The sequence below is a fragment of the Crinia signifera genome, chromosome 4, assembly GCF_055691185.1.
Source record: "Crinia signifera chromosome 4, ASM5569118v1, whole genome shotgun sequence".
Lineage (NCBI taxonomy): Eukaryota > Metazoa > Chordata > Amphibia > Anura > Myobatrachidae > Crinia > Crinia signifera.
The window spans coordinates 8743239-8758393 of NC_139220.1; the positions used below are offsets into that span (position 1 = coordinate 8743239).

The 15155-nt window shown below is 54.6% G+C and overlaps 1 protein-coding gene across 2 annotated transcripts in view; it reads left to right on the plus strand.

Moving 5' to 3' along the window:
- NINJ2 (ninjurin 2) overlaps positions 1-15155 on the plus strand; it is a 35116-nt gene that overhangs the window by 11460 nt on the left and 8501 nt on the right. Inside the window, exon 1 of one of the 2 annotated variants that reach the window (XM_083180977.1) lies at positions 9516-9846. The exons of the other annotated variant lie outside the window; for it this stretch is intronic. Within the exon in view, the coding sequence (XP_083037103.1) occupies positions 9814-9846 (33 nt within the window). The 5' untranslated portion in view covers positions 9516-9813. Of the gene's footprint in view, positions 1-9515; positions 9847-15155 lie in introns of those variants that run through there. 2 annotated transcript variants of the gene reach the window in all.

Genomic DNA, 15155 nt, shown 5'->3' on the forward strand with positions numbered 1-15155 from the left:
CTCATTGCATGTAATCAGCCAATCAGCTGCTGTGAGCCCTCATTCTAATTCATTTGATCCCTGAGCGATGTTCAGATACTGCGCATAAACAGTTATGCGCATGTACAGCCTCTTTGTGCACATTCACACGCAGCAGAGCGGATGGGGGCGCGGCGGACATCGGTTGCGCCCATGGGGACATCCAGCGTTTCATGGCCGTTCCTATGAAAATGATGGCAAATTTTGCCACTTTTTTGTGTCAATCAGAATCACCTCCATCATGTGTAGTCCTCCTCAATTGTTTGAAAAATGACAGTTGGGGGCTAATTGGCTGGATTCGTTTTAAATGGCTAACATTTGTTGAGAAATGGGCTTCTTAGTGTCTACCTCTCCAGCTGATGATCGGTGGATCAGCTTTAACGAGCCCGCATGGTACCCATCGCCGCCCTCCTACTACCATTTAATGCCCATCAGGTTTCAGCGGAGTATTGAGAATACATTTTTCATGGCACTATTTAAAGTTCTGGTGATGACGCAGCGGATGGAGCCGGCCGTACCTAGAGGACAAGTCTACAGGACAGTCGACCCACTGGTTGTATGTAATATAAAAATGAAATAATACTTTTTTGTTGCCCATTCAGGGGCTGATGAAGAATCCGTATCGTGTGCGATTTGCGCACTGCGCCTGCTCCAAGCCTACGCAATCTTTGTACCTGTCGTTCCTTCTCATTAGCAGTGTTTGTATGAGTACTGTTCTGTGCTGGAGACGTTCCTCGGTGGGTCCATCCCGCCATGTCACGGGTGCGCTGTGTACCTGGCCTCTCCCAGGAAGGTGTTACATTCCTGCTGTTATATTTAGTATCTCCAGAACCTGTCATATGTAACACAGTCTGAGGATGGCCACATAACAGAAGTACAAAGCCGTTCCCCATATACCGCGCTACTTCCCGGTAATGCCGCACAGGGAACGCGCAGGAACCCTGACAGCTGTGTCTGCGGGTTGGGATCATTTGGTCTACAGCATGATGGTCGACAGTAATTAGGTCGACATGGTAAAAGGTCGACATGGGTCTAGGTCAACATGGGTCTAGGTCGACATGTTTCTAGCTAGAAAGGTCACTAGTTCGACAAGTCGTTAGATCGACAGGTCATTAGTTCGACAATGTCTATGTCGACAGTCAAAAGGTCGACATGGGGTTTTTCACTATTTTTTTTACCTGAATGTCAACACAGTCGACATGGACACAGTTTCAAGTGCACCGCATCCCCTCGCATCGCTCACAATGCGTCGGGCACAGTGGCTCGCTGCGCTCGGCACACTATTTTATTCTCCCACCATGCCCTAGTGGATGGTAGGGCATGAAATACCGCCTGTCGGCACATGTTGGCTAAAAAAAACAGGGAAAAACTCCATGTCGACCTTTTGACTGTCGACCTAGACATTGTCGAACTAATGACCTGTCGACCTAGAACCATGTCGACCTTTTCCTATGTCGACCTAGACCCATGTTGACCTAATGGTGTCGACCTAATGATTGTCGACCATCATTCTGTAGACCAAATGACCGCATCCCGTGTCTGCACATAAACCCTCGGCTGCCTGAATGAATTCTACCAATCACAGTGTTTGTTATAGTGCGTCATAGGGCTCGTCCGCTGACTTATCTGCCATCAACCTGATGACAACATCCCCCAGTACACATCTCAGTACATATGACCGATGTTGAATACTTTTGCCATCAATGGCTGAAGACCAGATAGTTCCCATCATCGATGGTACAGAACTATCTGGTTTGTTTTTCCTACAAGATGCCAGGATATGGATCATAGCTCCGCCTTGAAACCAGTGACGTCCCACCCCTGATTTCCGATTGGTTTGCAGCCCATTGAGTAGTAAAGCAGAGATGACCATCAATGGTTTAACCCACCAATGGTCATCCCTGTTGGTTCATTTGGCTGCAGCTGTATCTGTCAGGCAGAAAAAGTTATCTATTCCAGAGCCTGCTACGTACGTATACCTGCCCTGTGTCCCAATATCCACTGCACCCACCCACGGGTCTCATTGTCCTGTGGTGTGGGGGGGCAGTTGATGCTATTCATAGAAGTGAGGGACTGGTGCATGGCCAGCAGCACGCAGAGCGCTGGGCACGCCCCCCGCAGTGTCGAAAATGGGGAGGCCACACCCCCTAATTTCAGTTGTCCAGGTCCATTTCCTTTAGGACCTAAGGACAAGTTGGACCAGTTTGCCCTTGACAGCTCCTCCGGAGGCTCGCTTACGATTTGGCACTTGGTGTTCCAAAACCCTGGGGAGCTGCTGCAGCGGCGGGAGGCAGGCAGGGGGTTCCGTGTGGCGCGAGGCAGCCAGCGGGGTCCCTGCGGCGCTGGGCAGTCAGTCAGCGGGGTTCTAAGTAGCGCTATTTGCTGGGCGGCGGGCTGGAAAGTGCTGGTAAATTTGAAAACATTTTGAAAAAACTGGCCGGATACCGATTGGCTGAATCTCAACCAGCCGCCGGTTGGACGCCGCTTCCCAGCTGCCGCCGCCCGGATCCCCACTGCCCGGACCCCGCTGCAGCACATAGGTGTGTGACAGCGGTGCTTCACTGCTGGCACACACCTACGGATCGGACCAACACATTGTGGGTGCCGCTGATGGGTCCGATACGACAGATTGAACCTGCAGCAGGTTCATTCTGTAGTGTCTGACCCGATGCGAATGGGACCGCGCATCGGGTCGGATGAGGTGTCAAACACATCCGATTTGGGCCAATTTCTCGGCCGGATCCATCTAGCTCTGGCGAAATAGTCCCAAATCGGACAAGTATATGGGCACCTTTACTGCATTTCTGTGATGATGCAATCTGCCCTTATTATTAACTAAACTACAGCCCTAATCCAGGTCCCGCAGCCCCACACCGCAGCGCACTGTCAGCACTGCTGCTAGCTTCCTTACTTAGTCTGATCACGAACCGGCTTGGGCTCCTACCTCCTTCCTCCATCCAATAAGTAAAATGCTGGACTCCAATCTATAGAGGGTGCAGCGGATTGCCATGGGGGCCCCCTGAAGCTGCCAAGCCACATAACACCTGCATCCCTGCACCATCTATAGTTACACCACTGCTAGTGCTGCCTGGATGGGATGTCCGACAGGTGGGTGTCACCTAGTGCTGCCTGGATGGGGTATCCTACAGGTGCGTGTTACCTAGTGCTGCCTGGATGGGGTGTCCTACAGGTGGGTGTTACCTAGTGCTGCCTGGATGGGGTGTCCTACAGGTGCGGGTTACCTAGTGCTGCCTGGATGGGGTGTCCTACAGGTGCGGGTTACCTAGTGCTGCCTGGATGGGGTGTCCTACAGGTGCGGGTTACCTAGTGCTGCCTGGATGGGGTGTCCTACAGGTGGGTGTTACCTAGTGCTGCCTGGATGGGGTGTCCTACAGGTGGATGTTACCTAGTGCTGCCTGGATGGGGTGTCCTACAGGTGCGGGTTACCTAGTGCTGCCTGGATGGGGTGTCCTACAGGTGCGGGTTACCTAGTGCTGCCTGGATGGGGTGTCCTACAGGTGGGTGTTACCTAGTGCTGCCTGGATGGGGTGTCCTACAGGTGGATGTTACCTAGTGCTGCCTGGATGGGGTATCCTACAGGTGGGTGTTACCTCGTGCTGCCTGGATGGGGTGTCTAAAGGTAGGTGTTACCTAGTGCTGCCTGGATGGGGTGTCCTACAGGTGGGTGTCACCTAGTGCTGCCTGGATGGGGTGTCCTACAGGTGGGTGTTACCTGGCGCTGCCTCAATGGGGTGTCCTACAGGTGGGTGTTACCTAGTGCTGCCTGGATGGGGTATCCTACAGGTGGGTGTTACCTAGTGCTGCCTGGATGGGGTGTCCTACAGGTGGGTGTTACCTCGTGCTGCCTGGATGGGGTGTCTAAAGGTGGGTGTTACCTCGTGCTGCCTGGATGGAGTGTCCTACAGGTGGGTGTTACCTAGTGCTGCCTGGATGGGGTGTCCTACAGGTGGGTGTTACCTAGTGCTGCCTGGATGGGGTGTCTACAGGTGGGTGTTACCTGGTGCTGCCTGGATGGGGTGTCCTACAGGTGCGTGTTACCTGGTGCTGCCTGGATGGGGTGTCTACAGGTGGGTGTTACCTGGTGCTGCCTGGATGGGGTGTCTACAGGTGCGTGTTACCTGGTTGCTGCCTGGATGGGGTGTCCTACAGGTGGGTGTTACCTAGTGCTGCCTGGATGGGGTGTCCTACAGGTGGGTGTTACCTCGTGCTGCCTGGATGGGGTGTCTAAAGGTGGGTGTTACCTGGTGCTGCCTGGATGGAGTGTCCTACAGGTGGGTGTTACCTAGTGCTGCCTGGATGGGGTGTCCTACAGGTGGGTGTTACCTCGTGCTGCCTGGATGGGGTGTCTAAAGGTGGGTGTTACCTCGTGCTGCCTGGATGGGGTGTCTAAAGGTGCGTGTTACCTCGTGCTGCCTGGATGGAGTGTCCTACAGGTGGGTGTTACCTAGTGCTGCCTGGATGGGGTGTCCTACAGGTGGGTGTTACCTAGTGCTGCCTGGATGGGGTGTCCTACAGGTGCCTGGGTAGACACAAACTTAAGGTCAACATGGACATGGTCGATGAGTTTTTAACCTTATACGGTGCCCCCATGTTGACTTATTCATGTCAACTTTTCGTAGGTGTATACCTAGTCACTGTCGACCATTAGTAGTTGACCTATCTAATGTCGACATAGACATTGTCTTTCATCTATACCGTAACCCACTGCGGGGACTTCTCCCCTCAGAGACGTCGCACCCGGTGCCCCCTTCAGCTGTGGTCATTGATACATCGCATGCAATCCCATCCAAGAAACAATCCAAGAGCTTGCCTGTGCAGTAGGGGCGACTCTGAGGATCGGGGGCGACTCTGAGGATCGGGGGCGACTCTGAGGATCTGGTGTGACTCTGAGGATCTGGGGTGACTCTGAGGATCTGGGGTGACTCTGAGGATCTGGCGCGACTCTGAGGATCTGGTGCGACTCTGAGGATCTGGTGCGACTCTGAGGATCTGGTGCGACTCTGAGGATCTGGGGTGACTCTGAGGATCTGGTGTGACTCTGAGGATCTGGCGCGACTCTGAGGATCTGGCGCGACTCTGAGGATCTGGCGCGACTCTGAGGATCTGGTGCGACTCTGAGGATCTGGGGTGACTCTGAGGATCTGGTGTGACTCTGAGGATCTGGTGCGACTCTGAGGATCTGGTGCGACTCTGAGGATCTGGGGTGACTCTGAGGATCTGGTGTGACTCTGAGGATCTGGTGCGACTCTGAGGATCTGGTGCGACTCTGAGGATCTGGTGCGACTCTGAGGATCTGGGGTGACTGAGGATCTGGGGTGACTCTGAGGATCTGGCGTCACTCTAAGGATCTGGTGCAACTCTGAGGATCTGGGGTGACTATGAGGATCGGGGGCGACTCTGAGGATCGGGGGCGACTCTGAGGATCTGGTGCGACTCTGAGGATCGGGGGCGATTTGCACAGGACCACACATCGGACCTGCTGTCAGTTACCTGCAATTTGGGTTCTTTTCCCTTGATTAATCGCTGGAATCACCGGAAAAGAACCCACATCGCCTAGTGTACAATATGAACCAATTAAACTGTCTTAGTTGCGCTGACATCCACGCAAGCGCGCAACGCCGCAGAGCAACGCGTCAGTTACTAAACCGCTACTTCCGTGGTGATTTCCCATACATAATGGTCCCAACGCGAGGGACAGACCGATTAGTGACGTCGCGGAGTCCAGAGGAACACGTGATTCTTCCACCTGCCCCCCCCGTGAGTCCTGCCCTGCAGATAACAATGTATGTACAGCGTGTGCTCTATTAATAAGCACAGAGACGGCTCTGGCCTTTGTTCCTCCGCTGATGACATCATGTCTATTTATGTAGCAGCTGGCGGAGCTGGGAGATTTGGCGTTGGGCCCATTATAGCGCGTTACTAATCTCTTGGCATGCGGATGTAGCCAGGGATCGCTGAGAGAAATGTGTAAATCGTGTATCTGGCCGATGTATCGATGTGGCCCCACAAATGATCACTATCGAATTTGATTTGCCAGAACGGAAAGCGGTGGCCACTCAATGACTGTTCGCTATCGGTCTGACAGGCAATGCATGCGGATAGGTTGGCCGAGCAACGACTACCTGTCTGTAACAGCAAACGGCAACACCATTCCTATAAGACCAGTCCAGCAACAGGACCAGGGGGAGATTCTCTAAACTAAAAATGCGGTAAAAACCCAGTTATCGGGTTTTTACCGCATTTTGGGATGCTCTAAGCATCCCCCGCCCGGTGGGGGCATTGGCAGAAAAACCTGGTGATGCCCCATAGAAGCCTATGGGCCTCTACCGCAACCCACCGCCGCCCCGCACCGACCCCCCCCGCTGCTCTGCGCCTAGTTGTGCTGCCCGGACCTGTGACCTCCTCCCTGCACTATGATCCTCTTCCGGGTGCAGGGAGGAGGAGAGCCCGGCGCAGCAGCAGCAGCGCCGGGTAAGGGAGGGAGCCGCCGGGACGGCGATGGGGGGCGGAGCTGGGCCGCGATTGTTAGAGAATCTCCCCACCAGTGAGCAATGAGTCCTTGTGCCGGGGGCCAGAGGGAAACATTTATTAAACGCAAGATTTCCCATCTCCTCTTTTCACCATTATGGATTAAAGCCAGCAACAATGCCTAAAACGTGGATTGGTAATATTTCCGATATCTATCCAGTCGGATTAATGTGGCTTTCTCACACATCTACAGCTATTTACAACTAAATGTGACGAATGTTGATCTTATGTCAGATGTTTGTGGATTGCGCACTGTGACATGTTTTTCATGAATGTTGAATATGTTCTTATTTATATTTATTTTTATTAATTAACATTTTACATTTTTTAATTAACCGTCTTGCGAGTCTCTCAGCCAGCGCTGGCACGTGCGTCTTTTTTCCCTATTGAACTCCTATTTGGGGAGTGACTGCCCCGTGCCAGCTGCTGCTAATCGCGCCACGCACATTTCTCTATGTTCTCTAGGAGTCTTTAATGTAAACAATGGGGTGATTCAGCCCTGCTCGGTCAGTTGGTGGGGGATTGCGCAAGTGCAACCGCCCCCGGAGCAAATGCTTTAGGTGAGATATAGACTTATACATATTTCTCCTCCGTGCGGCTGCATGTGAGCGGATGTACACAGGAGAGCGAGCTGGTCTGAATCAGGCCCAATGTTAGGAGCCTGACTGTAATTTTCTTTCAACATCAAAGCGATATTATTTGATTCTGCTGTCGGGGGCCATAGGCTGGGGCCTACTCTGCCTTTTTGGTCGCCTGTCACTGCGCAATCCCCACACCAACGGATTTGTATGGAAGCCATTGGATTTATGCACAAATCTGAATTAGGCCCTTTATCTCTATTGAATGTTTGATACATCTCCCCCCTAGCATACAATAAACTGCAATAGTGCTTCCAGTACAGCAGGGCCGTCTCCGGTACAGCAGGGCCGTCTCCGGTACAGCAGGGCCGTCTCCGGTACAGCAGGGCCGTCTCCGGTACAGCAGGGCCGTCTCCGGTACAGCAGGGCCGTCTCCGGTACAGCAGGGCCGGCTCCGGTACAGCATGGACGCCTTCAGTACATGAGGGATGGCTCAAGTACAGCAGAGATGGTCCAGTACAGCAGGGCCGGCTCCGGTACAGCAGGGACACCTTCAGTACATGAGGGATGGCTCCAGTACAGCAGGGACACCTTCAGTACAGCAGGGACACCTTCAGTACAGCAGGGCCGGCTCCAGTACAGCAGGGCCGGCTCCAGTACAGCATGGACGCCTTCGGTACAGCCGGGACGCCTTCAGTACATGAGGGATGGCTCCAGTACAGCAGGGACACCTTCAGTACAGCAGGGCCGGCTCCGGTACAGCATGAACGCCTTCGGTACAGCATGGACGCCTTCAGTACATGAGGGATGGCTACAATACAGCAGAGATGGTCCAGTACAGCAGGGCCGGCTCCGGTACAGCAGGGCCGGCTCCGGTACAGCAGGGCCGGCTCCGGTACAGCAGGGACACCTTCAGTACATGAGGGATGGCTCCAGTACAGCAGAGATGGTCCAGTACAGCAGGGACACCTTCAGTACAGCAGGGCCGGCTCCAGTACAGCAGGGCCGGCTCCAGTACAGCATGGACGCCTTCGGTACAGCAGGGACACCTTCAGTACATGAGGGATGGTCCAGTACAGCAGGGACACCTTCAGTACAGCAGAGCCGGCTCCACTACAGCAGAGCCGGCTCCACTACAGCAGAGCCGGCTCCAGCACATCAGGGCTGGCTCCAGTACAGCAGGGTCGGCTCCAGTACAGCAGGAACACCTTCAGTACAGCAGAGATGGCTCCAGTAGAGCAGGGCTGGCTCCAGTACAGCATGGACGCCTTCAGTTCAGTAGGGCTGGCTCCAGTACAGCAGGGACGGCCCTTCAGTACAGCAGGGCCAGCTCCAGTACAGCAGGGACACCTTCAGTACAGCAGGGCTGACTCCAGTACAGCAGGGACAGCCCTTCAGTACAGCAGGGCCAGCTCCAGTACAGCAGGGACACCTTCAGTACAGCAGAGATGGCTCCAGTACAGCAGGGACACCTTCAGTACAGCAGAGATGGCTCCAGTACAGCAGGGACAGCCCTTCAGTACAGCAGGGCCAGCTCCAGTACAGCAGGGACACCTTCAGTACAGCAGAGATGGCTCCAGTACAGCAGGGATGGCTCCAGTACAGCAGGGCCAGCTCCAGTACAGCAGGGACACCTTCAGTACAGCAGAGATGGCTCCAGTACAGCAGAGATGGCTCCAGTACAGCAGAGATGGCTCCAGTACAGCAGGGCCAGCTCCAGTACAGCAGAGATGGCTCCAGTACAGCAGGGATGGCTCCAGTACAGCAGGGCCAGCTCCAGTACAGCAGGGACACCTTCAGTACAGCAGAGATGGCTCCAGTACAGCAGAGATGGCTCCAGTACAGCAGGGCCAGCTCCAGTACAGCAGGGACACCTTCAGTACAGCAGAGATGGCTCCAGTACGGCAGGGATGGCCCCAGTACAGCAGGGACGGCCCCCATCACATGTATGGAAAACATTTGTTTTCGAGGAAAGATTACGCAATGGATTCTGCAGCAGTGTAATGTGGGGTACACACCAGGACGACCCGCTCACGATGCACATCGTGAGCGGGTCGTCAGTGGCTCGTCCGACCCGCTCACGATGACGCGGGGGGGCACGACCCGCTCACGATGTGCACCGTGAGCGGGTCCGATCCGATGGCGACCCGCACCCGGCTGTATGGTCGTCATTGAGATCCTACCTGCAGCAGGTAGGATCTCACTAACGACCGACCGACCCGCGGGACCGCGCATCGGATCGGTATCGCTCCACACCAGGTCAGAAAAGGGCCCGATCAGCACACAATCTACATCCAATTGATCGGAATTGGATCTAGATTGTGCTGATCGGGCCCTAGTCGTCCTGGTGTGTACCTAGCATTACATCTGTCGGTGGAGATTTATTACATCTTGGAGAGAGATAAAGTGGAGACATTGCTTATAGCAACTGACCAGCCTGTAAGCTGATGAATGTCCCTCACAGTCCGGCGTGGTAGTGTGCACTTATTTAGCGCCTGCAGAGTTAAACATCAGAGCGCCTGGCCGGGCACACAATGAGGAATCTGTGCTCCGTGGACAGAGTCCCACTCCAGCTGGATGAATAGTACATGTGTGTGCACTGCACCCCACCCACAGCACTGCTCCCTGGCACTGCAGTAACAGCAGCAGCAGTCGTCCACACAGGCAGATGGGTACCGAGGGGGAGCGGATCAGCATGGAGGTGAGTGCAACCAGCGGCACAGAGGTGAGGGCAACTGGCAGAGGGGAGATCCTTGGCCCAGCATCCCTCCACACTTCATCATGAAGTTATATTCAGGAGGGGGAGAAGGGATTAATCAACAGAAAGAGGTGTTACCCATAGCAACCAATCAGCTTCTACCTATCACCTATACAAATCACTTGAGAAATGACAGTTGCTACTGGCAACTTCCCCACTTTGCTTACTTACAAGTAGATGTTAGTGAGTTAATGATCAGAACTGAAACCAATAACTACAGGAGGAGGTGAGGATAGTGCGCCTGGTACTGTGCACTGACAGGAGGAGGTGAGGATAGTGCGCCTGGTACTGTACACTGACAGGAGGAGGTGAGGATAGTGCGCCTGGTACTGTGCACTGACAGGAGGAGGTGAGGATAGTGCGCCTGGTACTGTACACTGACAGGAGGAGGTGAGGATAGTGCGCCTGGTACTGTGCACTGACAGGAGGAGGTGAGGATAGTGCGCCTGGTACTGTGCACTGACAGGAGGAGGTGAGGATAGTGCGCCTGGTACTGTGCACTGACAGGAGGAGGTGAGGATAGTGCGCCTGGTACTGTGCACTGACAGGAGGAGGTGAGGATAGTGCGCCTGGTACTGTGCACTGACAGGAGAAGGTGAGGATAGTGCGCCTGGTACTGTGCACTGACAGGAGGAGGTGAGGATTATGCGCCTGGTACTGTGCACTGACAGGAGGAGGTGAGGATAGTGCGCCTGGTACTGTACACTGACAGGAGGAGGTGAGGATAGTGCGCCTGGTACTGTGCACTGACAGGAGGTGAGGATAGTGCGCCTGGTACTGTACACTGACAGGAGGAGGTGAGAATAGTGCGCCTGGTACTGTGCACTGACAGGAGGAGGTGAGGATAGTGCGCCTGTTACTGTGCACTGACAGGAGGATGTGAGGATAGTGCGCCTGGTACTGTACACTGACAGGAGGAGGTGAGGATAGTGCGCCTGTTACTGTGCACTGACAGGAGGATGTGAGGATAGTGCGCCTGGTACTGTACACTGACAGGAGGAGGTGAGGATAGTGCGCCTGGTACTGTACATTGACAGGAGGACGTGAGGATAGTGCGCCTGGTACTGTACACTGACAGGAGGAGGTGAGGATAGTGCGCCTGGTACTGTGCACTGACAGGAGGAGGTGAGGATAGTGCGCCTGGTACTGTACATTGACAGGAGGACGTGAGGATAGTGCGCCTGGTACTGTGCACTGACAGGAGGAGGTGAGGATAGTGCGCCTGGTACTGTGCACTGACAGGAGGAGGTGAGGATAGTGCGCCTGGTACTGTACATTGACAGGAGGAGGTGAGGATAGTGCGCCTGGTACTGTGCACTGACAGGAGGACATGCAGTGCAGTGTGTGTCCCATGTTGGGAGGTGCAGTGTCCTGTGTTGGGAGATGCAGTGTTCCGTGCCGGGAGTTGCAGTGTGTGTCCCATACTGGGAGTTGCAATGTGTGTCCCATACTGGGAGTTGCAGTGTGTGTCCCATGCTGGGAGCTGCAGTGTCCCATGTTGGAAGTTGCAGCGTGTGACTGCGTCCCATGTTGGTAGGTGCAGTGTGTGTCCGATGTTGGGAGGTGCAGTGTGTGTCCCATGATGGGAGGTGCAGTGTGTGTCCGATGTTTGGAGGTGCAGTGTGTGTCCCATGTTGGAAGTTGCAGTGTGTGACTGTGTCCCATGTTGGGAAGTGCAGTGTCCCATGTTTAGAGGTGCAGTGTCCCATGTTTAGAGGTACAGTGTCCTGTTGGGTTGTGCAGTGTCCAGCATAGTATGTATACAGTTATGTTCATATGCCAGGCAGCGCCGACGCCTTGGGAAGTGGGCTCAGGACGCTGACATGAGCGCAGAGCGGGCACAGAGCCCAGCTGTACATGTGGAGGCGGGTTCCTGTGTTGACATTAGAATTATTTTTGTATTTAGTCTGTGATTAATCACTTGAACGCCTCAGCAACCCCCCCCCCCCCTCCTCTATTCTATGCTGGCATGTGCCCAGCAGGCAAGGGCACAGTGAGGCAGCGCCAGGGAAGGTGACAATCCCTGCCACCACAGGAACAAAGCCCATTGTCATTGGCAACTGTCACCCGATCCGTCACCAGCTATTCCTCTTATTTCCTGCTGTGAGCCCTGGGGACTAACTGCCACCCGGTGGGCAATCACGTGCGCAGAGAGTCCAGTAACCCGCCCTGCGCCCGCGGGAACCACAGTACGCCATGAAGGTGCTACATATATGAGGAGAAGATTCTGAAGCCTTCGAGAAGATAATAAATTAGTTGCCCGTAGCAACAGCCCATGTGAAATAGTAGTGAATTTCCCCCTTTGTGTTCCGCATTAAATGATGTGATCATTATTAACTGAGATGAGGATGCGGCGCACTTGAAACTGTGTCCATGTCGACTGTGTTCACATTCAGGTAAAAAAAAACAGTGGAAAACTCCATGTCGACCATTTGACTGTCAACCAAGACATTGTCGAACTAATGACCTGTTGAACTAATGACCTTTCGAACTAGAACCATGTCGACCTTTTCCCATGTCGACCTAATGGTGTCGACCATCATGCTGTAGACCAAATGATCCCAACCCCAATTATGACCAAACAGTTTACTACTATTGCCTGTGCTGCTTTCTGTTGCACCAGTGGCTGAGGCATGAACTGTAAATTCCTCTCCTACAGAAAGGTTTGAATGTGTTGATGTAATATCCCAGAGTGCATTGCTGCTGAGCGGTGCCCACACACACACACACAGGGGGCTGGGCACCTTGGCACTGTGCCGTTAACGTTCGTTGTAGAGCAGACTGAATCACCAGTGTGAATGGTTCCTATTATACTGTAGCACACAGCACGTGGATCTCCGCAGACAGGTAAATTCACCACAGGTTACCTGGAGACAGGGTGCCACCTTTTGCTGGTGCCAAGGCTGCACAGAGATGGTTGGTGAGACATGCACTGTGATATGGCATAAATCAGCAGGCAACCCAGATTCTCCGCCCCTCCTGTAATAACACTCCTGGCATTTCCTCACACACCCCTGGCAGGGAATGGGACTCGCTCAGATTTTTGTCCTGACACTGGGACCCCGGCTTGCCCCCATGGCCGTTCCGTAACTGCACCCTGGCATACACAAAAAGGGAAGCGGATTCCACAGATCCTGGGAAATACACCCGACATACAGACGTCATGGCACTGCCATGCTGGCTGCACAACTTACTGCCATCCACACATACTCAGAGCTGTACCCAACACACAGAACAGGGCAGAGGCCGGGGTCTGGAGGTAGCTGGGCCGGCTGAGGCTGGGCTGCAGGAGGCTGGCATGTCTTCCTGTGAGTCAGCCATGACACAGTGTCTCGGTAGCAGGGTGTGGGGAGGGAGGCTGCCTGTGGCACTCTGACAGGGAATCTACCCCAGGACATGTCACATTGGGACAGAAGTGACCGGTCTGGTCTGAGACAGCCTTCCGAAGCCTGTATGTCACACGCCCAACAGTGGTCACATGGGCCCGGGGGTCAGTGGTAGGGCAGACGTCACTCAGCGACACGCCTGCCAAGGTGAAACTCTGCCTCAGCTCTGAGCCATGGGAATGACACAGGGGCCAAGCGGAACATATAAAAATACCATATAGATTATGTGGTCCTTAGGCCGACACAGCGTCTAGGACAGGCATGGCCAAACTGCGGCCCTCCAGCTGTTGTGGAACTACGCATCCCAGCATGCCTTGCCACAGATTTTATAATGGATTGCTAAAACTGTGGCAGGGCATGCTGGGATATGTAGTTCCACAACAGCTGAAGTGCCATGAGTTTGACACCACTGTATCTAGACCAGGCATGACCAAACTGCGGCCCTACTCCAGCTGTTGTGGAACTACACATCCCAGCATGCCTTGCCATAGTTTTAGCATTCCCTAATAGCAAAACTGTGGCAAGGCATGATGGGACTTGTAGTTTCACAACAGCTGGAGGGCCATAGTTTGGGCATGCCTGGTCTAGAGCAACAGTCCACAGGCTCCACCAGGCCCTTGCTGCATTCTATCGGCTTATATATGTGAGCGCAGGAGTGTGCTGGGACGTATTGTATAGGTAATTATATTGGCACTGGAAGCCCTGGGCAGTGGTGAGGTATTTACTATTGGATGCAGTGACCCAGGAACTTCAACCCAACTGCACATAAGTAGATGCAGCGCACAAAGCAATTCCTGCTGCACCCCGCAAATCCCACCCCACACCTCTAATCCTGCCGCACCCCGCAAATCCCACCCCACACCTCTAATCCTGCCGCACCCCGCAAATCCCACCCCACACCTCTAATCCTGCCGCACCCCGCAAATCCCACCCCACATCTCTAATCCTGCAGCACCCCGCAAATCCCACCCCACACCTCTAATCCTGCAGCACCCCGCAAATCCCACCCCACACCTCTAATCCTGCCGCACCCCGCAAATCCCACGCCACACCTCTAATCCTGCCGCACCCCGCAAATCCCACCAGACACCTCTAATCCTGCCGCACCCCGCAAATCCCACCCCACACCTCTAATCCTGCCGCACCCCGCAAATCCCACCCCACACCTCTAATCCTGCCGCACCCCGCAAATCCCACCCCACACCTCTAATCCTGCCGCACACCGCAAATCCCACCCCACACCTCTAATCCTGCCGCACCCCGCAAATCCCACCCCACACCTCTAATCCTGCCGCACCCCGCAAATCCCACCCCACACCTCTAATCCTGCCGCACCCCGCAAATCCCACCCCACACCTCTAATCCTGCCGCACCCCGCAAATCCCACCCCACACCTCTAATCCTGCCGCACCCCGCAAATCCCACCCCACACCTCTAACCCTGCCGCACCCCGCAAATCCCACCCCACACCTCTAATCCTGCCGCACACCGCAAATCCCACCCCACACCTCTAATCCTGCCGCACCCCGCAAATCCCACCCCACACCTCTAATCCTGCCGCACCCCGCAAATCCCACCCCACACCTCTAATCCTGCCGCACACCGCAAATCCCACCCCACACCTCTAATCCTGCCGCACCCCGCAAATCCCACCCCACACCTCTAATCCTGCCGCACCCCGCAAATCCCACCCCACACCTCTAATCCTGCCGCACCCCGCAAATCCCACCCCACACCTCTAATCCTGCAGCACCCCGCAAATCCCACCCCACACCTCTAATCCTGCCGCACCCCGCAAATCCCACCCCACACCTCTAATCCTGCCGCACCCCGCAAATTCCACCCCACACCTCTAATCCTGCCGCA